The sequence below is a fragment of the Coturnix japonica genome, chromosome 23, assembly GCF_001577835.2.
Source record: "Coturnix japonica isolate 7356 chromosome 23, Coturnix japonica 2.1, whole genome shotgun sequence".
Taxonomy (NCBI): domain Eukaryota; kingdom Metazoa; phylum Chordata; class Aves; order Galliformes; family Phasianidae; genus Coturnix; species Coturnix japonica.
The window spans coordinates 2,397,684-2,424,463 of record NC_029538.1 but is presented as its reverse complement, the minus strand read 5'-3'; the positions used below and the strand labels follow the sequence as shown (position 1 = coordinate 2,424,463).

The 26,780-nt window shown below is 44.0% G+C and overlaps 1 protein-coding gene across 7 annotated transcripts in view; it reads left to right on the top strand.

Moving 5' to 3' along the window:
* LOC107323920 (lethal(3)malignant brain tumor-like protein 3) overlaps positions 1-23,497 on the top strand; it is a 40,851-nt gene extending 17,354 nt beyond the window's left edge. For 6 of the 7 annotated variants that reach the window (XM_015883482.2, XM_015883477.2, XM_015883476.2 and 3 more), the window contains 13 exons: positions 133-224; positions 1,158-1,309; positions 2,722-2,798; positions 4,220-4,305; positions 6,940-7,050; positions 8,196-8,310; positions 8,425-8,524; positions 9,357-9,536; positions 10,838-10,969; positions 11,368-11,429; positions 13,150-13,316; positions 16,756-16,818; positions 19,975-23,497. In XM_015883482.2, the coding sequence (XP_015738968.1) occupies positions 133-224; positions 1,158-1,309; positions 2,722-2,798; positions 4,220-4,305; positions 6,940-7,050; positions 8,196-8,310; positions 8,425-8,524; positions 9,357-9,536; positions 10,838-10,969; positions 11,368-11,429; positions 13,150-13,316; positions 16,756-16,818; positions 19,975-20,103 (1,466 nt within the window). In that variant the 3' untranslated portion in view covers positions 20,104-23,497. The remainder of the gene's footprint in view (positions 1-132; positions 225-1,157; positions 1,310-2,721; positions 2,799-4,219; positions 4,306-6,939; positions 7,051-8,195; positions 8,311-8,424; positions 8,525-9,356; positions 9,537-10,837; positions 10,970-11,367; positions 11,430-13,149; positions 13,317-16,755; positions 16,819-19,974) is intronic. The other variant, XR_001559369.2, reaches the window with a different exon arrangement.
* Positions 23,498-26,780: the final 3,283 nt, after the last annotated feature.

Below are 26,780 nucleotides of genomic sequence, written 5' to 3'. Positions count from 1 at the left end.
ATAACCCCTGAAGGTTGTAAAAAGGCAGTTATCATGCAAAGTTCATATCCTTCCTAGGTAATTTCCACTTCTGAAAAAACAATCTGAATGTAGCAGGGCTGTGTAAAACAATCTTTTTATCTGTCTTTCTAGGTTTCAAGGAGGGAGAATTTAATTGGACTTCCTATCTGAAGAACTGCAAAGCTCAAGCAGCTCCAAAAAGCCTTTTTAAGACCCTCTGCACTGTAAGTGATTATACTGAATACAAAGGTGTTTTCAAACAGGTCTGATGCTGAGAAAGTTTTGACCAGAATATTTAAGTGTTTTTAATATTGTCATGTCAGAGATATGGCCACAGAGCAGTCGGATATGAGCTATTTCCTGCTGTTATTTATTTGTAAGATGGGAAACTAGTACAATTTTTCTTCCTTCCCATAGTCACGGGCTTTCCAGACAGAATTTGTATTTCCTTTCTTCCTTAGTACTGGAGGAAAGGATTTACCCCACCGTTTGTTAAATATATTACAACGGTCTGTTTTGCTTTGTCCCTGCAGTCAAGATATTTGTGTCGCTTTCGTCTAATTTAATCATTCCCAAAATAATTTCTGGTTTCCAGCAGCATGCTCATGTGCACCCTGGGATTCATTACGAGGCAACGGATCTTGAGTATTTTTCATCCTTCACCCACTGTCGTTTTCTTTCTGGTTGTCAGCCTCAGTACAGTGCAGTTACCCATTTTGTGGTACTCAAATGACACGAAGTCCCCAATCCCATGGATTCAGTGCTCTTGATGGACAGAGCACTGACCGCAGAGGGATCTGGCCCTAACCATACAGCTCTGCTTGTGAAGACTCTCTTATTTTTCTGCCAATAAGAGTGGACTTGCAATGCTCATTCTAATCTTTAACCAATACCTAGCAGCACAAAGTTGTGCATCTAAGCCTTTGAATTTGTGTTGTGGTTTACCCACAGAACCTGTGCTGCACAGCTCTTTGTTGGAAGTGACAATTACTGCCAAAACACGTGGAAGTCTTGTCTGTAGACCTCCTGCTAATGGCCTGAGGTTTGGTCTGTGGGGTTTGGGCTTATAACCTGCAACTAACATGTTTACAGCAGTAGTTTAAATGGCCTAAGCTAGACTGTGACTGCTTTCTCTTTCCTGCTGTCCTATTCCTTAGCCTGTCACGCCATCTGGCTTTCGTCTGGGGATGAAACTAGAGGCAGTGGACAAGAAGCATCCATCACTGATGTGTGTTGCAACCATTAGTGACATGGTGGATAACCGCCTGCTGATTCACTTTGATAACTGGGACGAGACTTACGACTACTGGTACAGAGAACCTTTTTCTATTATATGGCTGCAAGCATTACTGCAGTTTGTTTCACTCTTTCACTGAGGGTGGTATCTAATATTTGAAATGTAGTCACTGAAGTCGGGATATTAAATCACTTCTCAAATATCTGAATAATTTGGGGGGCACAGGAATTTGTGCTTGATGACTTTAGTTGGTTCAGTGCAGAACCAGTGGGTCTAGCTTGAACTGCCAGTGCAGTGTTCAGGGTAATGCAGCTGTTGGCTGGGAGTTCATGTTATCCTTTGGAGAACCAGAGAAAGAATAAACTGCTCCACTGGTAACAAACACTTCTGGTTAGTGACATCCTCTAGAACTAGTAACGGGCACTTTGAAAATGAAAGTGATTGCCAGCGTTTCAACTTTTAAGTCCTGACCTGCACTTGCAGTTCTTCTGCATCTGGGAATTTTGATCCCTGCCCTGCATGCTGCTGGGACCAGGTAAAATATTAACCTAGGAAACATTCTCTCTCTTTGGTCCATGATTTCCAGCCCACATGAATGGAGAAACTTTCTTTGAACTTGCCTGTGAAAGCAACACAAGGCATGTGCTTATCTACGTAGCACTGACTTGATCCGTGTTCTGTGTTTTCTCCACCTCCTTTTACTTGTTTCTGTTTTGTTTTGTTCTTCAGAATAGGTGCCAAGTTGATTTTCCTCTTTCTTTGCCATAAAGATATCATCCAGAACCTTGTAGCACTGCTGTTTCCATTTGCAGAACGTTAGATCTAGTTCTTACACCATTTTAGTCTGTGAAGCTTTGTTTCCATGTCTTGTTTTGTTTGGAATTTGAACATTTTAATAGGAAACACAAGCAAACAAAGCCTCAAAGTAGCATTTGGCTGAAAACAGTTTGTGACTAAAGTGCCTGTCTCAGATGGACCCATCCCCTCCTTCAGGGCTTGAGAGTGTCTATATTAGCAATAACATTGGGAATCAGGCAAAGCACCAATAGGCTTTGGTTGGAAGTAAAGGTTTACACGCAGTTCCTGTTAGGACATTAGAAGTCATTGCCCCTTCTTGCGCAGTAATTGTGTTTCAGTTAGGGACAAGTGTTTGATCTTCTTTCCTTTTGCTTTCTTTCTTTGTATTTTAACTTGGATGATTTATGTCCAGGCTGAACTGTGGTTTGTGTGGTCCGTGTTGGGGTTGGAGGCTATTTTATTGATGTTGCTGTATTTTAAAGCAGCAGACATCTTCTGGGGCAGCTTGAATACCTTGTTAACTTAGGTGTATAAATTCTAACAAGGCAAGGCTTGTCTTTTACACCATGATCACACCCACTGAAAGCATCTGTTACCCTAGCAAAGGCATATCAGAGAGCATTTGAAATTCTGCTTTTCTTTCTGCTTTAAAATTGATCTGTGCCAACTTTTCCTCTTTGATTCAGGTGTGAATCTAGCAGCCCATATATTCGTCCTGTTGGCTACTGCCAAGAAACTGGAACCCCACTGACAACACCACCTGGTATGTTGAAAGTGAGACATTTCCTCCCTCAGCCAAAAAACCTGCAGGCTTTATCTTCCACATAATTATATGTTTGCAAGTTACAGATTGAGTCTTTGCTGATGGAACAGTGTTATTGTTCATACTTTTTGCCATTGTTGTTTGTTTTACAGCTCTTTCAAGCAAAGGAACAAGGTTTGGTAATTTGCAGTTGAATTTGATTTCAGAGGGAAAGAAATCAGAGCTGTTTTCAGATTTTCCTCTAAAGTGAGCTTGGAAAAAAGAGGAATCGGTGTCATGATTGTGTAGATGATGAGAGAATTTCTGGAAATGAAGGAGCAACTGAAGCCACATCCATTTCTGCTTGGAATTCAGTCAGTGAAGAGAATGTAGGCAAATGAAAAAGGACAGAGCCTGCAGGAAAATCAGTGTTGTTTTCAGGGCGATGGAAGTTCTCATTTGTCTTTAAAATAATAGTAATTAAAAAATCATGTCTGCTGTTAGCTAGATTGACAGCCTTGGAGCAAGAAATTCTGTAATTAGTTACTGCATATCAAGTTTAGTGGAGTGGGTACCACTACAAGCTGCCTTTGCAGTGGAAGAATTAGCCTTTGTGCCTTTTACTGCAGATGTTAAAGGGGTTATAGGCTCTTCAGCAGCACCACATCTGTTCCTGCTTCTGGAATATGCACCAGGGCTGTGGCATACAGCTCCACCACTCACAACACAATTGTCTGTGCCCCTGAGAGAATCTGCAGTCAATTCTCATTTCTCTGCTAAAAGATTTATGTGCAGCAATTTGCAGTCTGTCCTATGCAATTAGTGATTGGACCCTCTCGCCTTAAGGGAACAATATTGAGGCTAAAAAATACAGAAATGGGAAGAAAAAAAAGGGTAAAATGCTTTCTTAAATGTTGTTTGGGAGTAGCTGGTGTAGAGAGAAGTGCAGCCATTGTGGGTACCTGCGTAGGTAGGAAATGGTTACGCAGCTTTCACATCCAGACTGCTAATTCTACTCAGATATGGATGAGTAGGTGGGAGGAGACAAGAAGTTTCTACAAGCAGCCAAGCACTCACACATAGCATAGTTAATAAAATAGGAAATGAATTTGGTGATGTCATTGCACATCACAGAATCCTCTGACTGGCTCTTAATTGCCAGCTTTCTCAACAGAATAAGAATGGATTAAGCAGTAGAGATAAAAAACTCTTCAGGTTTTTCAGGTTGGGGTTAAGATTTTGTATAGAAGCTTGGGAAACTTGCAGTGCTGTCGTGTGTGCTGTAAGTATTGTGTATGAATAAACACATCACTTTCCAATGCCATGCATTTTTAAGAGCTCAATTAACATTACAGCCATATGTTGCATAGCGGTTTTTCTGTTGTTTGTAAGAATAACTGTTGGGTTCTCTTACTTAAATGTTAATTCTCCATGTTTTTCAGGATACAAGGATCCCAAAGCCTTCTCATGGGAGAAATATTTGGTAGAGACCAACTCGCAGGCAGCCCCAGCAAGAGCATTCAAGCTGGTTGGTGAATCTCTTTGATTTTCCCAGCTCAGAAGAGAAAGGGAAACATATATTATCTTCCCTTTCTTTCTTGATGCTTTATTTTGTGACAGTTCACCATGACTGTGCCAAGAGGATGAAAGCGTGTTTTCTGCTTTGAGTCTGAGATTAAAATTGTCTGTGCTGCTAAAACAAAACAAAATCTTGGTACTTCTAGGAAGGAGCCATCTGTGCCCTCTGCAGGAATAAGCATAGCACCAGGTGACAGAGCATCCCTGCCAAACTCCTAGGTGGAATGAGACCATCCTGCAGGCTAAATCTGAAGATAGATCTCTCAACCATAGGAACATGAGCTTCGTTTCCTTACAGTGCATTTATCTGGGAGCTCACTGTGAGCAGGAACGAAACAAAAGCTTTTAGAATAACTTCTTAAATGCCAAAGTTTTGGTGGTGGTGGTGTTTTTTTTTTTTCCTTAGCAGCATCTTCCACGCTGCTGATTCATCTTGTTAAACCTTGCGAGTGTGTTTAAGAACTTTCTGTGCCATTGTGACATTTCCCTTGATTCCTTTTGATAAAGTTAGACTTGCAGGTTAATACCTCCTTCCCTCCCTTATATTGTGTTGGCAAGCTCTTTGAGACTAGGGAAGAAAAAGCAATCAAGGTGGCTCCAGATAAGGGAGGTAAAAATCCAGCCAAAGAAAGTTGATAATCGCTAGATTTCAGCAGGCAGATGCTGTAGGCTGCAAGGTGGGTGTCATGTAAAGAGGCTGTTTTGCCTCTTTAGATACTGTAGGGCCACAGCACGAGTTACCTGCAGTGTGGTTGATCTCCACAGCATCCCTTGGATTTAGGTTTTCCAGAGTTGGACATGCTGCATCTCAGTCATGGGGCATAACATGTGAATCATGAAGTCACAGCAGTGCTAGAAAACAGGAGCCTGCAGAATACAAGAGAGAAGGAATGCAGCGGCCAGCCTTGTGCTCAACAGAGGAACAATAGAAATAGCATCATAGGGACAAATGTTTTGGAAAGATAATAAAACTCTTTTTGACAGTGGAAACAGTGAAGTGCAGCTTACTTAGTACCTCCAGCCTGAAGTCCTCAGTAATCTGTCATTCCAGCACTGCTTCCTCAGATTTCCTGATTCCAAAGAGTGTTGAGAAATGTTACCTGAAGATCACAGGGCTTTTGCACGGTACATGGGGCCTTTTTCATGTGGATACTCCCTCTTCTGGGTTCTTCTGAAATGAAGCAACATCCCAAGGGGGAATGAAGCAGCCTTGTCTGTCTTTCTTCCTGTTTTAGATCAATTTCTGAAGCCATTGCTTTGTTCCTTCAGTGCTTTGCTGAGGGAGAATGGCAGACAGGCTCTCATGAAACTCAGGAGTATAAATTAGCATCCAAGACTGTTTTTGGAAATTGAAACAGAAAAGAAATAAGACACTTGATATAGCAACCACGAATAGAATTCTTCCAAGATTGAATCTTGTTATTTTTCTGGCTTGATTGGTCTGAAGTGCAAATACATGGCAGAGTTATTGATTTTATTATTATTATTATTACTCTTTTTCCAGCTAGCAATTACAGGAAATCAGTATATAAAAATATGAGTTGAGAGACAGAACTGGCATCTCTCCCTGAATTAGTTTTTAACAGTTTTCAAGGGCTAATATACGTAGTGTGGAGATGCTGATCATTAGCACATGCAGCGAGTCTTGTTTCTGGGTTTCTGTCTTCTCACCTACCCAAAAACACAACAGGAGACAACCACTGTCAGCGTCACTATTTTGACTCATTGTCTCGGTCTGTCGGTTTATAAGCATTCAAAAGTCATTGCAAAAAGGTAGCAGCCCTTCAGTAAGGCTCAAATAGCCTCACTCATCTTCTGGGCAGCATTTTGTTCTAGCACTCCTTCCTCAGGAAACTCAGACAGTGTTGGCTGTCTCAGTAAGAATCTCTTACTAAACTAAACTAAACTAAAAGCAGTGTAGGCTGTCTGCCTTCTGGTCTACCAGCTGGCTGAAAGACTATGGGTGAGGCTTGCATCCAGTTCAAAAGACCAAAGAGAAACTTGAGGGTTGGAGTGGGAAGGAAGAGGGGTGCCCCAAAATGCCAGGTTACAGATAGGACAAAATCTCAGCATCAGAGGAAAGAAATCACACTGCACTGAAATGAAACCAAGCGTGTTTGTCAGCGCATGCACCAAATGAAGGTAATTAATATCCAGAGGCTGAGGCAGTGGTTGGAAGGATGTCATGTTGTGTAGCAGAGGGAGATGTCCCACAGCAGTGCGCTGTGTGCAGCAAGCTGGTTGGTGTCCTTGTCTGGTGAGGGGTAATCTCTGCTGTGTTGAGCAGTTTTCATGTCAGACTGTTCAGTCTGTTTGTCAGTGGAGTTTGTGCAGCACTGACTGAGGTGCTGCTCTGCATTGGAAAGCTCAGGCTTCTCCTCGAGTACTGCTGACAAATGGACAGCTTATTTTCTTGGAAAACTCTGATTTTAACCTCTGAAATAGTCTGTCAGATGAGATGGGGGCAAAAGCTGCAAATGCACTCGAATGGGAGATGAAAAACTAAGTACATTTTATTCAGAGAAGGTGACTAGTTGCAACTGCCTTCACTTCTTAGCATTCTGCCTGCAATCTTATCTTACAGCGTCCTGCTCACGGATTCCAAGTTAATATGAAGTTGGAGGCTGTAGACAAAAGAAATCCCATCTTGATAAGAGTGGCAACCGTAACTGACAGAGATGACCATCGTATTAAGGTATGAACTTGCTTTGAAATGCACAGCCCTTGTGCTAAGGAATGCACAGTGATTGGCAGTACAGAAAAAATACCCATTTGATGTGAAGAGCAGCAAACAAATGCTTTGCAGGCGTTCCAGCCTACAGAAGTGCCCAGCTGGAAATGATTTCTGTTGTTTTGTCCTATTGAAATCTAATGGAATTGCCTGGTATTATTAGTTACTGTTTTACTGTAACTGTTTTGAAATAAGACTTGACAGAATGGTTTTCCATCTGTGAACTGCACGGATAAGGGTAGCAGTAACGTTCTGCTGGTGGGAAGCTGCCTGAATTTATCTTTTTTCTCCTAACACACTTAAAGGAAATCCAAAAGCACGTTCAGTCCTGGCCCACGTAGGAGGTGGCTTTATGCACCAGTATGAATTTGTTGCATAGGTACATTGTAATTGGTTGTTTTCACATTCATATACTGCCCGGAGAGTGGCTTGTGCTTTTGTTTATGAGAAGTTACACATCAGTTGGCTGAGATGTAAGCTGCACTGATGGGGCTTCTTGGCCATAAGAGTCTTTCCTAAAGGACGCTTCGATGGGCAGGAGGGGCGTTTGCTTTCCTTTGCTCATTTGATTCTCAATCTCATCACTGTAGTTGTAAGCAAAAGTCAAGATTCCCCAGTGTCTTAGAAGCCAGATATTCACTTCATACCTTTGTTGGAAACTTTGCCTTATTAACAGTCCAACAGCCTTTAAATAGCAATGATCCTTAGTCTCTATATGCCTGACCTGGATCCAAGCCAGCTATTACTCATCCCTTCATCCAGCAGAAAATTCTAGTTTCTTCACTGCAAAACTTGTCAAGTTTGTGGTGTTTTGGGGTCTGTAGAAAATAAGACAATGAAAAAAGACCACTTCTGTTTGCATAAGTTTAGGCTTGAGCATCCTGTGGTCTGGGGCTTTCTTGAAGACACTGTGATCTGGCTGTGCCACCAGGACGTGGTGCAGACGGAGGGGACAGGAAAACAAATTGAGCACGAAGATTGGTTATGTTTGACTGAAAGATTGAGTGAATCAGCTCCAAGCTGAGCAAGGTGAAACAAAGGGGGAAGTTAAAATAACAGCTGAGTCACCTCCTTAACTGTATCTCTCACTGAGGCTGTGCTTCTTTTAGATTCATTTTGATGGCTGGGACTGTAACTATGATTTCTGGGTCGATGCAGACAGCCCTGATATTCATCCTGTAGGCTGGTGTGCAAAGACTGGACACGCTCTGCAAGTCCCTCTTGGTAATGTAGATGATACCATATTGTTATCACAAATAATTTCCCCAAAATGCAGCCATCTCTTCAGACGTAGGAAGCTTTTCATAAACCTATTTACCTTTGTATTTTATTCTCCAGGTGCTGCTGATCCTGTGGGAACAGTGGGACAAACGTGTCCCACTCCAGGATGTCACGGGATTGGTCATGTCAGGGGGCCACGATATGGAACACATTATACGTATGTATCTGAGATCTTATGAGGGTTCTGTCTGGGAGCATCTGAGTGCTGTCTGTAATAATAATGCAGCAACAAGCACCTGCACTGCACTGCAATTATCACAGGGTGTTCTGGAGACAGCTATTAGTGTAATTGCAGCTCCCTCTTGTGTCTAAATGAGCTGTTCCACCATAAATTCAGTTTATTGCAGTATGTTTGTTCCAACTGCAATACAAGATAGCATAGATTCATTCGCTCCAATTTCTACATTCCAGCATCACTGAAGGAATTACTTATGTAAAATAATATGCCCAAGAATACTGCAAGGCAATAGCTAAAGTGGAAGAGAGCGGTGGTATATTATTAGAGCATAAGAGTGAATCATGTTTTGTGGTTTCTAAAACTACACTGGAGTGAGAGGGTTTTCTTGCTGGATTTTGGATGACAGGTTTACCTTTGGTTTCTTATGTGTTCTTGGAAAAGGAAAGCTTTACAGAGCAAGAAAACAATCTCAGATGGGAGGTCTGAGGATCCAGTAGTATTTAATGTGATAAAGAGCTTCGAACTGTTACTGTTTCATGAAATGCTGTTCAGACAAGCAGGCGACATGGGAAGATCTCCTGTTATTCTCTAGGGTGATGCTTCAGAAACATAAATTCGGTTTCCAGAACTACCATTTGGTCCTTTGCTTTCCCATACCTAAAACTGGGTAATAACGTCTCTATCAGGATGAGTTTTAGGCCTTGCTTTTCCTGGTTTTTGTTAATGTTTGTATCTGCTTGAGGCTGCTGAGGCTGTGACTCAGGAACACAGGAGCGTGCATCATAATCTCTCTCTTTTTTTCTTAACACAGATTAGTTGGCTGCCCATATTCTGATGTGAACCTCAACAAAGAAAACATGTTACAGGACCGACTAGGTGGGGAGAGGCCTTCCCCTAGTAGCAGCCTGCAGAAAGCCAAGAGGCTGGAGACCCCTGCCCAGGTTCTACTTAGAGCAGGAGAGTCTTCTCAGGAGGACTCTCCACAATCCAGGTGAGCTGAGCCCATTTCCCATGGCAATACCATTTTACAAGGCTGAAAAACACAGGGATTGGCAAAGAATCTGTAGTTCATTCAGTTCATCTTTCTGTAATATTGACCCATGCTCCAGACACTCTTAACACAGTGCAGTGTACTTTTATACCCTCATGTGCCTTAATAGGTTTCTTGATTCCTTAGTCCTGCTGTTCTGGTCACATTCCAACAAAGGAAATTGCATTCTGTCTCTGTATATATATTTTTTCTTGCTCTTTCAATTTAAAATATATTCTTTTTCTTCATTTCCTGCCCTAAAACTGTCAAGCAAGATTATTTTGCACTATTAAACCATGACTGCAATCCGCCTCAGTGCTGGTCGCGTTACACTGGTACATGTAATGACTCTACACGTATCACTTGGCAAATAAATCGAGCTCCTTCAGATATTTTATTATCTTACAATAATTTTAGAACTGAGTATCATTGAGACAAACCATGTTTCGGCTTCAGGACTGCAGGAGGCAGTTAGTCTGTCATGGGACAAACCTGGACATAAAGGGTTTCATTATTGTCACTTTTAGGCTGTAGGAATTAAATCTCACCAGGGCAATCTCCAGTGGTACTTTAGCCTTTTTGTGTGTGTGTTATGGCTTACATAAGTGTTAAGGTTTCTTTGCTTTGCTTGAATTTATCACATTTTCAATATATACTTATTATGTTTGTTCAGACAAAAGGAACAGTTCTCAGTCCCAAGGTGCATGTGGTCAGAGTTTGCTTCCTCTCATCCCGGTGTCATGCAGGGGTCTCCTTTTATTACTCTTGATAGCAAAATGGGTTGCACTTCAATGGTACTATTGCTATAATGTTCTCTGAAGAGTTTTCAGATTCTTCCAGTATCAATTTCATTCTAAAATTGTATTATTTTTACATTCTTCTGAGTAGTTCATTTCCTGATAGTGAGAGGTTTGAGTTTGTTATGCAGGTGTTACAGCTTCCTTCTGCTCATCCTTCTTTGGGCAACTGTACAGCAACAAACTCAGTCATATAAGTTGTCTTAAGTGTTATCCAGGATTCATAAATCCTAAATCGATTTCAGTGGGTTTCCTGTAGCTGCTGGGATTGCAGCCTTTATCCACAGGGACTGATTATTTCATATTATATCTCTCAATCCATGCTCTGGGCTGCAGTAATGATGGTAGGGGAGAGCTTTCACCACTAGGTGGTAGTTGTTACTCTCATTTGCCAGTTTTGCTCTCTTCTGGGAAAAGGGAGCTGAGAATGTCAGCTTAGCTCCTGTCATTTGTCTGTCTCTCCAGGAAATCTGCACAAGACAGTGAAAAGTCATGTCAAAGCAGCGTTCAGAGTCCATCAGAGCAGTCTGAAAGCAATGAAGCAAAAGACTGGATAGAAGAAAAACCCTCTGGAAACATCAAAGCCAAACCCAAAAAGTAAATAAGATTTTTATGATGTCTTTTTGTGGTTTCATAGTTGTGTTTCTTGACTCTGCTGCGATATGTGAAATATGGGTGTTAATCGGGAAGCTTAGAACAGCCCAGTTTGATTGGAGATTATCAGTGCAGGGTTTTAGAGTTGCTTGTTAAGTCTTCTTTCCTCATGCTAATTTGAATGCTTTCTTTCCCACTTCAAACTCAATTCTGAGTTGTAGGTCTGAATTTAATATCACAGTTCATAGTTTAGAGAAGCCAGGGACGAAGAAATCCTATTGCTGATTTGAAGAGGGAGAATGTTCTGGTTCCTAAATATCCCATTACCTGATATACATATGGAGGAGCAGTTGCACCAGTTCGTGTTATCATTTGAGATGTTTTGTAATTGATGCTTTCAGGCTTGGATGCTCACATGCCTACATAAAGTTGCAGCTGGTGAAACAGGAAAACGACGGGAAAGGTTGGTTGGCTTTTATTTGTGTGCGTGTGTGTTTGTGCAAAATAACAGATCCATGAGGATCATTTAAAGCTCAACAGGTTATTTTGTTGTTGATTCCACAATCAAGAGAATGCAGGCTTGGAGATGATGATGGTGGTTGTCCTTCTCCCTTTGAAATGAGCAAGAAGGGTAAAGTTGACTAGAAGTGTAAGGTTTAATACCCTGTGAAGTTATGTATTTATTAATCAAGAAGAGAAGCTTTCACCACCTCCTGTAGCATTGCTTGCTCTGAAGTGGCAAGGGGAGGCTGTTTCCCATTCCAAGACCATTCTGCAGACACAACCAAAACCTATCAGGTGGTTGAGTTCCATCAACTTCTTTCTGTAGGTATTCAGAAATACAGTTCAGAATCATTTGAGGTGACTTTGGGAAGGTTCTCTTTAGGATGGAAAAAGAAAACAAAAACCCAAAAGGAAAAATAATGTCTGTTTTATTCTGGTACTTGACAGGTTAAGTTTGAAGAGAAGCTTTCTGATATCACTTTAGCAAACCATATGCTTAACTTTCAGATTTACTATAAAAAGCCATTTCAGAGAACCAAGCTGACCAGGCTTTTAGGAGGATTTAACATAGTAATAGACTCCAATCAAAAATAGCTAAGCAGGCACAAACTGGGACAGGTGCCTGGCTTTTTTTTTAATTCATTTTTACCTAGTGCTGACTTCTGCAGTTGGAGCAGAACTCTGCCAGCTCGGAGCTGCAGTTGCAGTTGGCAGGGAAAGCTGTCTGCTTTCCTGTCGCATTCACCTTAAGCAGAGTGATGGAAATCAGTGGAGGAAAATTCTGCAGTAATCCACTGACCTGTCATTTTATCACTGTACAGGGCTTCCATCCCATCTAAAGAGCAGTTCTTACTTAGGCTTTATATATATGTATTTTAACCCCTCACTCTGGTCTCATCATTAGCAATAGAGAACTATGTTTGATGGCATCCAACATTGCTTAGGGAGGTGGAGATGAAGGTAAGGTGACATAACTGGGGACAGAAGAGTAACTACATGCCAGGCCAGCCTCTACCTCTAATATGACCAAGCACTCTGCTGGTCATGAATGTGTTCCATGTTGTTTCTATCCTCTGCTTCACTTTCTGTTGTATAACTGGGCAAATCCCTGTAGGACCGTGACTCTGCACTACCCAAGTGATCTCATCAGGGAGGGGTGATTTCCTTTCTCTCTTTTTTTTTTCCCCTCTTTGATTTTAAAGCTTCCATCACTGGACACATGAGGGAACTGATGTCTGGAGGTAACGTCCAGCATTCCTGGCCTGGGAGTCTCCTGGGGAGGCAATGAGCCCAGGCCATCAGCTGCACACATCTCACTCCTCACAGGCTGCCAGCAGCTGGGGCGGTGCCATTAGTTTCCAGCCGAAGATGCTGTTACCAGAACTCCTCCACCTTGTCAATAAAACGCTGCAAGCATCTTCTGTGTTAGCAGCGTGACATCATTTTCCTGGGAAGAAGCTAACGATATTATATCCAGCCTGGCAATCTTATCTTTCTTTATAGTTTCTCAGGAGGGTGGGGGAGCAGCATGCCCTGGGAGCGCACTGTGCCATGCAGCATCAGTGTCTGACTGTCTATGTGCCCTGCCTTGCTTTTCCCTCCAAACTGTGACCCTTCCTTCTCCTTCATAATTGCTTCTTCCTGAAAGCTTGCTCTGACTTGTCTCGTTTTCTTTCCAGACCTCGATTTCAACCTCCAGCAGGCCCTCCACCAGTCCGTCTTCATGCCTGCCCTGGACTCTAACCCCAGCCACCGCCTCCATCTCTGCTGGGAGCAGCACTGCAGGCTCTTGCCAGAGGTCTCAGGCCTCACAGCCAAACATGTGTCCAAGTGGTCTGTGGAAGAGGTAAGTTCCCTGCTTCTTGGCTGCAGAGGGTGCCAGGGCCCCCCTATTCTGGAGTGCTAATTGGAAAACATCTTTTTTTTCCTCCTAGGTAATGCTTTTTTGTTTGCTTTGCATATGCCATAGCTGACTCAGCTAAAAGTTATACCCAGGTCCCTTTATAAAGGGAAGGATCTCTGTTAACCCTTTGATATCTATGCCTTACTTCTGTGAATGCAAGTCTCTTTGTTTATTTACCCCTTTATCTTTCAGTCCTCAGCCCTGCAGCACCGTTCTCACATCAGACTTCCTTTCTCTCTAATCTCCCTCCCCTTCTCCTCTGACTTTGCTGCTGATTCACTTTTATATTGCAGATAATCCCAAACTGCACTGTGCATGCCTTCTCCTCCCATGTCTCCCTGCCTGTTTCCCTGAAACAAACTGCCCACAGCCTGACCTGATTTCTGGCAGAGGCAGCTGTGTAGCTGGGGATAAGTCTGCAGTCCCAGCTCTTGAGATGTCTCCTGTAATTAGGTGGCATGTGAAAAAGCTGCTGTCTTTTGTGTGCTGAGTAGTTGTTTCTTTTTTTTACCTGTTGCCTTGGGCGTAAATAATATTTGCATCTCCACTTGGGAAGTGATGACAATTTGGATCCTGGCACTTAATCACAGGCCATTTAATTCAAGAGAAGTGTGCTGTAATGTTGTGCTGGCAAGGCAGGAGATAATCTGCAAAGCAGGACAAAGGTGCTGTTCTTCGTGATGGATGGAGGATCTTCAGAGACTTTCAGAAAGTGCATTTTTCCCCACTGTCAGAGAATCCAATCCTGACTTTGCTCTTCATGCTGGAGCAGCACTTGGAGCGTGGTGGGACTTGATTGCAGGGGTCAGGAACCACAGCAGAAAGGAAGGGGATAGAATAATCAGTCGGGCTGGTTTAAAAGAAAACGGTCCTTTTAGTATTCCTTTCTTTCTTTTGTGTTCTAATGAAAATGAGCTTAAATTAAATTGCTTTGCAAAGAGGGAAAAAAAAATCTCTGAGAGATTTTCTATTTGTATCCTTCTTTAGCAAAAGCTCCCATTGTTGTTTTGTTTTGTTTTGTTTTTCCCAGAGGTCTTTTAATAAATCAATAAAGGCAGAAGCAGCTAATCCTCTGACATGAGAACAATCAGAATCTCTTTTGGACAAAACATGGAGGTTGGTTCATAGAAGAACAGAGTCAGGATACAAGCCAATAAAATGTGTCCTTTACGGTTGACCTTTAAAGCAACCGCTGGGTAAATTTAGCTAGGATATTAGTTTGATAACAGATGAATATAAGTAGCCAACCACAGTGCATCAAGGCACTCTGGATGCGGTGATTCAAAACCCAGAATACAGTTGAACTGCCTGAAACAACCGATGGAGTGCTGGCTACCAGTGGGAGTGTGAATGGCACATTAAAAAGATCAGCTGCAGCACCACAGTGGACTGGCTGGAGTCGTGATGGATTCTGTCTTGCATTTTAGCAAAGTGGATTGGTTTTAGCAAATTGTGCTCTTTGCAGAGTCCCATAGGAATCAATTTGGCTTCTCTCTGAGCTCTTGAAGTATCACTGTGTGCAAGGCAGCGTAGCCACAAGCTCTGGAAGATGAGAGCAATAGGACTTTCTGTGTTTTAGTGAGTCCAATGTAGATTGGATCTCTTGGTGTTTGGGCTCCTAACATCTTCCTACAGGGCAAACATTTGCCTATGGGTTGTACTTGGAACTCTATTGCACAAAGCAGCCCATTCTGTTGATCTGAAACAAGAGCAGTGGGAGTGAATAACTGGTTTTTTTGGAATAAAACCCACAATAAGGAAAAAATCTTGCTTTAATTCTTTGTTGGGTTGGGAGCAGCTGGAAGGGAAGAGCAGCAGTAATATTTAGAGGCCCTCAAGCTAAGAAACTTGGTAACACTGAGAGATCAACAGGAGTAATTACTGTAAGTTCTGGGGCAGATCAAAGACCATCACAGCACACACAGCAGCAGTTGTCCAGGGAAGGACAGAAGAGCAAGGCAGGCTCAGAGCTTCCCTCTGAGATCTCTGCCAGCCTGTGAGTGCCACAGGCCTAAGGGACATTTACTGCCTTGCCCTCAGGAGTCCAACTTCCACTTAAAGTTCTGGAAGATAGAAGCCCTGCAGAAATATTTCAGTTGGTTTTTAATTATAAGGAGATACAGGGAAAGTATTGTTCTGTTATCTGTTTGTAGAAGGAGACTGCACTTCTGTTTTGGAATCAGTGAGTGATGGCGCTGTGGATTTTAGGGGTTCTCTTTAAGATGGAGCTTTTCTTCATAGCATGATGGAAAGGCAAAACATGAGATAAGGGCTCTGCTCTCAGATTGCATAACAGGAGCAACAGGAATCAGCGATGCTCACCAAAAAGCAGCTCTACCAGGGCAGAACGCAGCTGGGGGCAAGCTGACAACTCACTGCTGTGCATGGAAGGATCCAGGTCAGCAATGGGATCAGCTGGAGACACAGCAATGTGATTTAGGATGGAGCCTGATGATTTAAAGGGAAGCTCATCTTTGACAGCGACCCCCCCCCCCCCAAACTGTTCGTCTTTTTGTGTTCGTGGAAGAAATGTCACATCTGTAATAACTCAAGTGAATATGCTTCATGAAACAGAGCTGTTCCTGCAAGGGAGCGTCCAATTAGCATGAAGCGTTTGATCTGATGATGCCTCAATATATAAATCTTCTGTGAACCAGCGAAGCTGCAGATGTAGAAGACAATACATATTAAGTCATCCTCCACTGCATTCAGGATTGCTGCTTGCACTGTGTAGTGTTATATAATATAATCCAAGGCTTGCTTGCATGTCTCAGAGGAGATTATTCCAAATGTTAACAGATTTCCTGCTTAGAAAGGTTTTCCCTAATACGAAATGTAAAATTAACTCGTTTAATCATGTTGGTTCTGTGGATCCTCTGCATCCAACATGCATTAAATAAAACAACTTCTTCCTTTCCTTGCTTTTCTGCCTTCTCTGCGTTAAGAAACCGGGAGGACTCATTTGGTTGATTTATATCATCTCTGAAAAGGATGTCGTGATGGGAAATTGTCTAAACCCTTCTTTTTAATTCTATTTTCTGACAAAACTGTACAGGAAGGAAAGTTGTGGATGGATTTAAAATGATGTATGGCTGTATGCAGCTTCTAATAGGGGTGATGTTTTTTAAGGACCATTTTGAGCTGTAGAGAAACTGGACTCATAGAGAAGTGGTCAAATAGCAACATGGAGTGCTGTTTGTAACCAGAATAAGCCTTCAAGGCCTGGTATAGCAACACCCCATTGTTATTTCTTGTATGTAACCTTCATTAAAGGATGAATTATGTTAACATTATAACAGTTCTTGCATACAGAAGTAAGATATGTTGTATTTGATCATCATTCTAACTATCCTTTTTTCTCTTCTCGTTAATCTGATTGTAGGTGGTAAACTTTATCCAGCGTTTACCTGGTTGCAAAGAACAAGCAGCTGTGTTCAGGGAAGAGGTAAGTCGGGTCTGCCCCAATCCTGGGTGGTTTTGTATCCCTATTGCTCTGCAGTTACAGTGCTGACTGCACAGACATGCTCAGCCTTGTCATTAGCCTGTAGCATTTAGGAGACAGCTTCAGCACTGAGCTGAATCCCAGCCTGGTTAATTGCATTCTGCTGCTTTAAATTTCCCCTCCCGTTCCAATCACTTAGCTTATGCTTAACATCCTGTCTTGGACTATTGTCTCGTGTTTTTGGCATCACTATAAAGATGTCCTGTTGGAATGGCGCAGCAAAGATCTCATCTGCTCCCTCTAACAAGAACATATGCCTGCTTCTCTTGGGCAGGCTGGCAGTCAGAGGGCTTCTTAGGAATCCCTGGCTTCTCCTGTGGACCATGGTGGGAGCAGGAGGGGCACCTATCCTTGAACAAGCAATTGCTGGGGATTCTGAGCATCTCCTGTCTGCAACATGTCCCGTCGCTGCCCTATGCTGGGCTCTGTTCCCTGTCTGTGCTGCAATCCCCATGGTTTCTCAGAAATCCCAGCAGTGCAGGATGTTGCTGCCCTGTTCCTTCTCCCTGATCCTATGACGCTTATGCTCTGTTGAAAGCTTTGGCTTCCAGTTACGTTGCAGGGATGGTTTGGAGGTTCTTTATAAGCCCGTGATTAATTTGCACAGACATGCCTCCCCTTCTGCTGCTCTGATTGTAAGAGCTTGAGGGAAGGGGCTGGACCTTCCCTGCATTCTGCAAGTGCACCCTGTGTGCTGAGAAGTACTGCATAGTGGAGTGGCTGCAAAGGACAGGTTTGTAATAGATGACTGCTCCCCAGAGCTGGCTGCCTTTCAGGATGAATCAGGCTGGAGTGCATTTTATGGGATTTATGTCCCTGTATTTTGCTTTCCCTTATTTGAAAACATACGCACGAAATAACAAGCAAAATAAATTGATGCTTGTTCAGGGTGTAGCAGTGTAGTGGGATGAGCACCTTTTCATTGGAACACAGTGGGAATGATGAAATTTCTCCCAATAAAGAGGTCCTTCAGCATAGCTGGGTGTAAAAGATACATCCCCATTTCTAGCAAAGATGAGTTCAGAGGCGAAGGCTTGGTGAGGTGTGAGCGTACTGATGGATCCAACAGTTCACAGTTCGTTTTGTTTCTTCTAGTAATAATTGAAATGGCTCCTGAACACGGTGGCTGTTTTCTAGTTCAGAGAGCAGCGCAGCCATGTTCTATTTTAATACCTTCTGCATTCTCAAAGTGTGGTTCTTTGTGCCAAACGAGAGAGGCTTGGATTGTTTTTCAGGTTTGTGCTGGGACTAAACTGTCAGTGTAAAATTAAAAGCCTTTTGGCAGGTTGGCTCTGGCCAGGATTCAGGTGTGAGTGACAGCACTGCTGGACTTCACCAGGGTTGTCCATTACTGTAATCAGGCCTTGGAGTGCTCTCTGTTTGGGAGAAATAAATCCCTTGCAGCCTCCTGTTGGTGGGAGGGAGGAGGATGAGTTCCTGCTTACATTACAAATGAAGGGAACAAATTGTGCACAGAATTTGAAGAACCATCCAAATAAGACAGAACAAAAACCACAGGCAATGGTACTGCACTCATTTCCAGGACCAGCTCGGGGAAGGTCTGTTTAAAACAAACATCATTGAGGCGATGAAAGTGAAATAATGATAATATTGGACTCAAAAGCATTTTGAAACATAAGATTATTTTTCAGCAGTTTTCTCCTTCTTTTGACTCTTAATTTAATTTAAGCAGCAGCCCATTTATTTCAAGCTGTTTTCACCCTGGGCTGTGCAGCAGTACAGACTCTAGGCAGTGTGCAGATAGGATTCAGTGAAGTGGGGCTGGCTGTGCTGGAAGCCTTGCTGTCATTTCCAATGTGCAAACTGGGAAGTAAAGGAACTTCTCTTGCTCAGCAGTCTCCTTGAGGTCAGAGAGGAGCAGCCCTAATTCCTGTCTCCCAGCTCTTTGCCTTACTGCTACGTTTGTCCAAGCTTATTAAGTGTATCCTTTCATACCAGTTCTTGATGTTAAGGAGAATTTCCAGTTAGAAGTGCAGGGACAGAAGGGTTGTTGTTCTGGATAGGCCCCATGTCTGACATTGTCCGCTGTGCTGGTGAGCATCAAGTGAGAGGAGATGCTGTCAGTCTGTGTAAATGAACTCTAATGGAATAACTTAGACATGTACTGTTTGTCTGTGTCCATTAATCTTTGGCTTCTTCCCTGCAGCATTTGGGGTTTATATTAATTACATCCGTTGTTTCTTGTGAATCAAGATACATTTTTAACCTCTTCTTAAAGTCATACTTTGTTACTTTCTGGTACATAGAGCTCCACTTATTTTCACAAGGTAATACAGTTTTAGATTGCTTGCTTTGAATCTGATTGAATATCTCCTTGCTGAGTATGTGTGTAAATCCAGACAGATTCCATGGCTTTATTGTGCCCTGTTTTATGTAACACACTGTCTCCTTTACCTTGTGCTAAACAAGCCCATTTAATGCCATTGAAATGTATTTCGTAATAGCCTCCTGCTACTCCTTTAAATGGAGACCAAGTGTCTGTGGGCAGTGCTGCTTCTGAGAGCAGCCAGATGTTCACATCTGTCCAGTTCTTCTCATGTGTAAAGTTTCTAGCAAAGCTGACCAAAGAAGCAGCAAAGCTTCACACTTCACCTTGAGCTGCTTACCAGGAGCCTGGGAAGCTGTGCAATGACAGCATGTAATGAGTGTGCTAGGAAATGGTGATTTGGTGCTTCTAATTGCCGCAGATGAGTGTAATGTATTAATTCTTGGATAGCTGCCTCCTGAAGGCTTGCATTTCGTGATCTAATTTTTGGCTACAGATTGGGACTGGGCTGTGGGATTTTTGACAGGGGAATTATCCTTGTAGCGAATAAAACATCAAATGGATGAGCCTCATCCTCGTTATTTCCCAGTCAGTTTTGCCCACATTCTGACTTTTCAGGGCCTGAGACCCCTGGAAAGGGCAGCATGCTTGGGAACCACAGGCTGGTGTGGATGCCAGAACTAGAGGGAAGGATAAGGTTTCCATCCTCATTTCTGCATTTTCATTCCTCAGTACATTGTTTAACAGGAGTGAGAATCCTGCTTATTTCTTGGTTGTAATTTTTATCTTCTGTTGTGTTTTTACACCTCTAGCAGATAGACGGTGAGGCCTTCCTGCTCCTGAACCAGAACGACTTGGTTAAAATACTCAACATCAAGCTGGGTCCTGCCCTGAAGGTCTACAATGCCATTCTCATGCTCAAGTCTGCAGAAGAAGAGTAAGAAGAAGCCCTTTCGTTTGAGCCCAGGAGGAACTGACAGGGAGCAGATCTTCACTGAGAGCATTACAACGTGCCCACGAGGCAGGCTGTGACTCAGATATATTTTAAGTAGAACTTATTAAAGAATATTTTTAGGACATAAAAATCCTGCCACAGTCTGGAATATGGGGCAGCTTCACTTCCAAGAAGAGGTTATTATATTTTGTAATTGAATTTGGTTTTGATATATCAATCTCTTTTTTGAGATCTAGAAGAAACCTCCAGTTATAAGGGGAATCCAGGGTAACAGTGGTGGAGCTGCAATAGCAAGAGGACAGTTATGAGTACAATGTCTGCTGTGTCCCATGAGAGTGCCTGAAAGAGACTGAGTTATCACCAGCGTGTTTAACAGCTGTATGTATGAAAGCTCTGAAGAGGAGAGAGTAAGAAAATGGGTGAGCTTCAGAGCAGCTAATCTGTATCCTTCAGTGCTGTGATTCAGGAGCTAACCTTTTCAAAACTGTTTTTAAGTTCCATTTTCTCCTGCTGATGCTGGTTGTTCTAAACGCCTTGTTGGCTACTGGGATGCTTCCACAACTGAAGTGTACCGTGGGCAAAGAGTTTCCATCAGTTGTGGCTCTGATAACAAGCAAAGCTTTGTTGTTTGAGCTGCCAGGCAGCTGGAGGAAGGCCCTGTCTGGGTGGATTTGGGGTAAGCAAAGATCTCTCCTATAGTTGTCTCCCATAGGATGCAAATATCCCAGCTGTGTTTCTCCCATTGCTGACCGTGATCACCTTACGGCAAAGCAGCACAGTCAGGAGCACTTGGGTTCATCCAAGCTGCCTTCACAGCCAACCAAATGCTAAGAATGGGAACTGAAAACCCCACAGAGGACAGCGTATGCCTGCAGGTGCACACGTTGTTCCTAGAAACAATTTCCTTTTATTTTCAAACAGTCAAAACCTGTGAATGCTTCAGTGCTTCAGCATATTCAGCCTCCAGGTGGATGTTGGTCCTCAGCATCTCCGGCAGTGAGATGGGAAGAGCACATGGGCAGGTTTGCCTGGAGGGGGATCAGTCTGAACAGGCAGCAAAGCAAGCTGAGAACTGTATCTCAAAGGAGATTGCTGGTCTGTGTCAGGGAGAAAGCAAAGCTTGTGGCTCTGTTCCTGCATGTGCAGGTGGCAACCTGTGCTTACATGGCAGAAGAGAGAGCTGGTGTTTCTGCTGTGCTGGAATTCTCAGTGTGCTTCTATGAACATTTAGCCGTCCTTGATCTCTCTCCATGTCCTTCCCAGCTCCTGACAAGGTCCTTGTGACCTTCTTGAGTTAGTAAGCTCCTTAAAATTGTAGATAGAGCAGAATTCATGCTGCTGAATTCATTTGGTCCTGGATTAGTAATATATAGAGCAATTTATCCCCATACCTTCTATTTTTGTAAAAAACATGAAGGATTTTTAGCCTTCCACTGAGAAGACGTAGGAGTGGATATTCAAGTAGCTGAAACATTAAATATCAGCCACGCAACTGCAGGAGAGTCATGTATTGTAATGCAGTGACAGGGATGAGACAAGACAGAAATATCATTTATTAAAATGAATTATTGGTGCCATAACCAGGATGTTCAGCAAAGAGCCCCATTCCTTTGCCCCACTCTGTGCATCCCAGATCTCTGTGGAGCTTTAAGTGCCACATCCTGGGCTCTGACACTGCTCACCTTCCAGGCAGAGCAGAACTGTTTTGTGGCAGCCAGAGCAGAGGATTGTTAGCTGGGCTGTTCTGTGCCTGGCTAAATAACCTCAACCCTTCTGTGTTCTGTTTTCTTCCTCTGTAACAACCAGCCAGCTGGACTGCATGCAGTTCTACCTTGTTCTTATTCGCAGTCAGCACGTCCTGCTGAATCTTCTGTTTCACCTCCTTCCTTTGGGAAAGTGCACTGGGGGACAGCAGATCGCTTCCAGCAATAAAACTAAATGTAATATTATTTCATCTCCTTTACTATATATAGACAGAGGATGAAGAGAATTGGTGAAGCAAGCAATGAGATTCTAGTCACTGAAATTATTCAAACAGAAGAGAGATCTTAAATCCTAGAGGCTTCCAAGCCAGCTGGATCAAGGATGAAAATGTGTACTTGGAGTTTGTTCAGTGACAGCAGTAGTAGAGCGAGGAGGAAGGAGGGAAACCTTTTAGGGATAGAAGAAGGAGGAATGTGTGCTTCTTGTGCCTTTTTTTTGTAACCCAGTAATTGTCTTTGCAGAGCAAGCAAGGATGTGTGCTCACCCATTGCTGGGTCTTCTTCCAAATATAGCTAGATTCTCATCAAATCAGACAACTTCCCAGGGCTGCAGCAAGAAGATTTGCAGCATCCTCATGGGCACAGAGAAACATCCCTAATTCTTACAAGACTAAGAAAAACCAAAACAAGTCCTCTTCAAGCCCCAGCTTTGCTCCTTGCCTTAGGATCTCAGTGGCTGCTGACGGCATCTTGCTTGCATCAGGGAGCTCCGCTTTCATATGCAGCCCAGCAGCTTGGTTCTGTAGCCAGGCTCTGCTTTTTCAAAGCCAGCTCTGCCTTTTCTCAGCCCTGATCACGCTCCGTGCCTAGGCAAGGGGTCTGCAGATGCCTTTGATTGTGTAATGCCTTGTTGCCTAATTTGAAACATGCACTTTGAAGCAGAAAGCCAAAAGTTGTAGCTCTGTGTTGCACGAAGCTGATGCTGGGTAACACCAACCTGGTTGCGGAGGCTCTCATGGTCTGCAAAGCACAAGTCCCAGCTGAACCCAGCAGTCACTTGGAAGTGCATTTCTTAAAGCCACCCCAGGTCTGTGACAGCTTCCCAAGGCCCAGCAGTGCAATGGAAAGCTCTGCTGTCTCAATGGAAATGGATCTTATTTCCTGCGTGTGTTTCAGAGGTCTGAAATGCCCAAATGGTTCTCTGTTTTTTCCTGCTGTTAACTGCACTGTTAGTATCTTTCCCTGTGCCAACCCCAGTGATCCCCCGTGTAATCCTGGAGCAGGTTTCAGCTCTGGGTAACACATTAAAGTTGGACAGAAACGTTCAGCTCCGCTCATCGCAAAGTTCTCCAGCCAAAGGAAGGATTCTCAGCCCAGGGGATAAGCGAGTTCAGCTGTGGAAGATTTCCTGCCTGCTACTTTCACGCCCTGCTCGGGGATTTATGCCACAGAAAGCTTTAAAGTTTCTGACATTCTCTCTGTCATGTGATAAGAGCTTATTTTTGAGATTCCTATTACTTGAACTGGAAATGTACGCAGGGAAGGGAGCGCGCAGCCGTCGTCTCCATTCAGCATCGGAAACGTTTGCCTGCGTTAAGCAAATACTTGAGCTTGCTGCCATGCTGCTCTCCACCACTGCTTTCTCCTGGAAATGAGAATAAAGTTAATATAAGTTCAGACCTGATTTGTTCTTCCCGAGCTCCGGGCTGGGTTCTGCTCCTTCTCCCCCTCCTCCCAAAGCACAGAGAGCGTTTCCATCTCTCACTTCTTTAACCAGGCAGAGCAAAGCATCGTGCTTGTGCTCTCCTTGATTTGCACGCAGCCTCAGTCAGCATCACAGCTGAGGCTGTGCCTAATCCCCAAATTCCTTCCTGTCCTGTGCTGACAACGTTTTAATCCCTCACGGTTTTCTGTTGCAAACCATCCGAGCTCTGTGTTATCCTGAAGCTGCTCCCAACCCCGAGTGCTAAACTAAAATTAGCAAGTTGTTATCAGCATGAATCAACGTTAAACCTCTGCGCTTCAGGGGCTTTGTGCTTCCTCCTGCTGTCCCATATCCAACTTGTCTTGATGATTTCTGCTTTAATTGCAATGAGCTGATTAATTGCAAACTGCTCTGTTGTTGGCTGGTTACCTGCCCCCAAAATCAGGTGGTGGAAGCCTTCACTATAATGGTCAGACAGGTGGGTGCAGCACAGCCCTAACACAGCAATGATTCCTGGTGCCCCACTGAACCAACAGCAGAAAGGGGTGAGGATACGGACCCACAGCCTGAGATTAGCAGACCTTTCCAAGCTAAAAATATTGGAGAGCTGGAACCCAGCCATAATTTCTAAACTATCCTTCAGCAGGGTAAACATTTGCTCTCGCTGGTTTTCCTTTCCAAGTTTTTTTTTCTTTCTTCTTTTTTTCTTTTGCTTCTATTTAAATCCCGGCTTGTTTGCTTTTGTTACCGTGTTCGGGTTCCCAGTCTGCTTAGCTTGGATGTTTGTTGTGTGCTCAGTAACGTTGAGTTTTGCTTCTCCGAGCTCTCTCTTAAGCCACCCTTAGGTTCTGCTGGGATGTGTGCTTGTCTGTCTCACTGCTTTTCATACCTGAATTCCTCCATAGGAGCTGAAGGGGCTTTTGATTTTAACCAAGAATTTGATAGGGAAGTCTTAGCAGTGTGCATTAACCACACCAACAGCTGCTTACGTTTGCAGGTTATTCTGCTCGGTCAGATGTGGACTTTTCTGTTCTGAGCCTTGGGCAGCCAAACCTGTTTGTTCTCTGCATGCTGGTGTTGTCCTGCAGGCAGCCCCTGCTCTCGTGGGATCTGAGCATCCATGGGGAGGTTTCGAGGTGTTTCCTGGCTATAAATTGAAGACTGCTGCCCTTCTCTGCACTCTCATCAGCACCGTGCAGCCCTTTGAGCCCACCACCCCTCGTAGCTGCCCTGAGCTCTGCAGCTGTGACTTGGTCTACGTCAGCTGGTGGGCAGCTCAGCCTGTCTCTGCCCTCCTGGCACAGCCCTACCCTGGGAGGAGTGCTGTGATGCCCAGCTCTGTAGCAAGGTAAGTGCTGGAACCTTCACTTCTTATTTCTCTGCTGGAAGTGCATTGTTTTCCTATAGGGGAAGGTGTGACCTGCAGTCTGTGCTGGTTTGTTGCTGTGAGTTCCCCTTTAAACTGCTCCTTTCTTGTTGTGCTGCTGTTAACAAATGTGACTGATGTGGGCTGAGCCAGCAGTGGGGAAAAGGAGCATCCTGTTGGAGTTGCCTCCCTTGTTAATTTGAGAGCACCAACTCAATCCTGATTGTCCCCCGGTTCTTCCTTCTCTGCACATAATTGACCATCCAGACACTGTTAATGTAAGCAAGGTATTTTTTCCTGTTTGGAGATGCACGCATCTGCTGCTGGAGCATTTCCAGCCACTCCTCAGGTGATGTGCTGAGGTCTTCTGCACGGAGGGTTTCAATGCACCACTCTATGTCCCCTGCAGACCTGAGCACCTCCCATTCAGTCTGTGTGTCTCCAAACCTGATTTCATGCCTTTGAGGGGCTCAGACTGATGGTTTTTATGGTGCTGTGAGTGCCCTACACCAATAGCAGAGGTTACCCCATGTGCAAAGTGCCAGCTGCTCCTGCAGCCCCAAGCAGCGTTTCCGCTTCTCCTCGGGCACACAGGGATGAGCTCTGTGTTGTGTTATCCCTGGCAGGAGCAGAGGAAGCTGTGCTATGTCTCCGTGTTACCAAGCAGGACCACACAACTATTCAATGAGTCTCCCTGGATGGTTTTCACACCGCTTCAAACTCCTCTCTCTTATGGGTAGGATTGAAAAAGACCAGAGGGGAGGCTCTGATGTAACCCCCGTCTTCGAGGCACATCTCTGCTGTTGGCTGGGGGAGGCCTCGCCCTGTGTTCTCAGTGCAGAATGCCCCAAGCATCTTCATTTAAGAGGCAGCACAAAATTAGAAGCTTTTCTTTCTTTCTCCCTCCATGAAACAGATTTGTTTTTCCTTTGGCTCGCACTGTGCACCACGTGCAGAAAGAATGCACTTAATGAGTGGCTGGAGCAGCAGAGAAGGGGGTCTGGGGGGAAACCAGGGGTCCCTGCCTCCCCTTACACAGCTGGAGGGGCACATCTGCTCCTGTTGGAGCTGCATATGCAGTTTCAGGTAGTGATGGGTGCTAATTGGTGCCCAAGGATGTGGCACTCCACTCCTCCTCTATGTAACTTGGCCGCTGTCGGAGCTTTCTACACCATTCTCAGGTCTCCAAAGTGATCTGGGTGATGGGGAAAGAATTAATGACACCTTCAATTACGGAGCGCGTTGGCTTTGGGTCAGAGCTCTGTTCTATGCTATCAAGTTTTGGTGCGTGATGTGTTTTATATCTAGGCAGTTTCTCTTATAAAATGTGCATGAGGACTTTATGTAAGCAGGGCAAGGAACAAGCTCTGTGTTTTAATCTTGTGTAATTATCTCCACGCCAGAGCAGCCAAAGCTTTCCTCTTGCCCTGAAGCCAGTGCTTGTTCACATCTATTTATGATCAGACGACATGATGCGCCCTGTGTGATGCTGCTGCATCCAGAACACGTGGAAAATCTTCCTGAAGTTGGATGTGGAGCTTCTGATGATGGAGCTGAGTTTTCTTTGAGGTGGAGGGGGGGAAATAGAGTGTTTTTGGCTGTATGGAGGGTGATAAAAGCAGCTCTGGTTGTATGTAAAGAGTTGTAGTGGTAACCAGAGGGAGTATAGCACACTGATGTGCTAAAAAGCCTACCAGATAACTGGATCTCCAGCAGGTTGGAGGCTCTCAATGCAGCAGGAGCCACACTGTGATGCCTTTACTGAAGCACCCAGAGGAGCTGCGGGGGGGGGGTTGGTGGTATCCTTAGGGCCGACAGAATATTGTGGTGGTGGTGAATTAGCAGTGGGGTGATGCTGGGTGTGCACGGGGTGCCCTGGGACCCAGCAC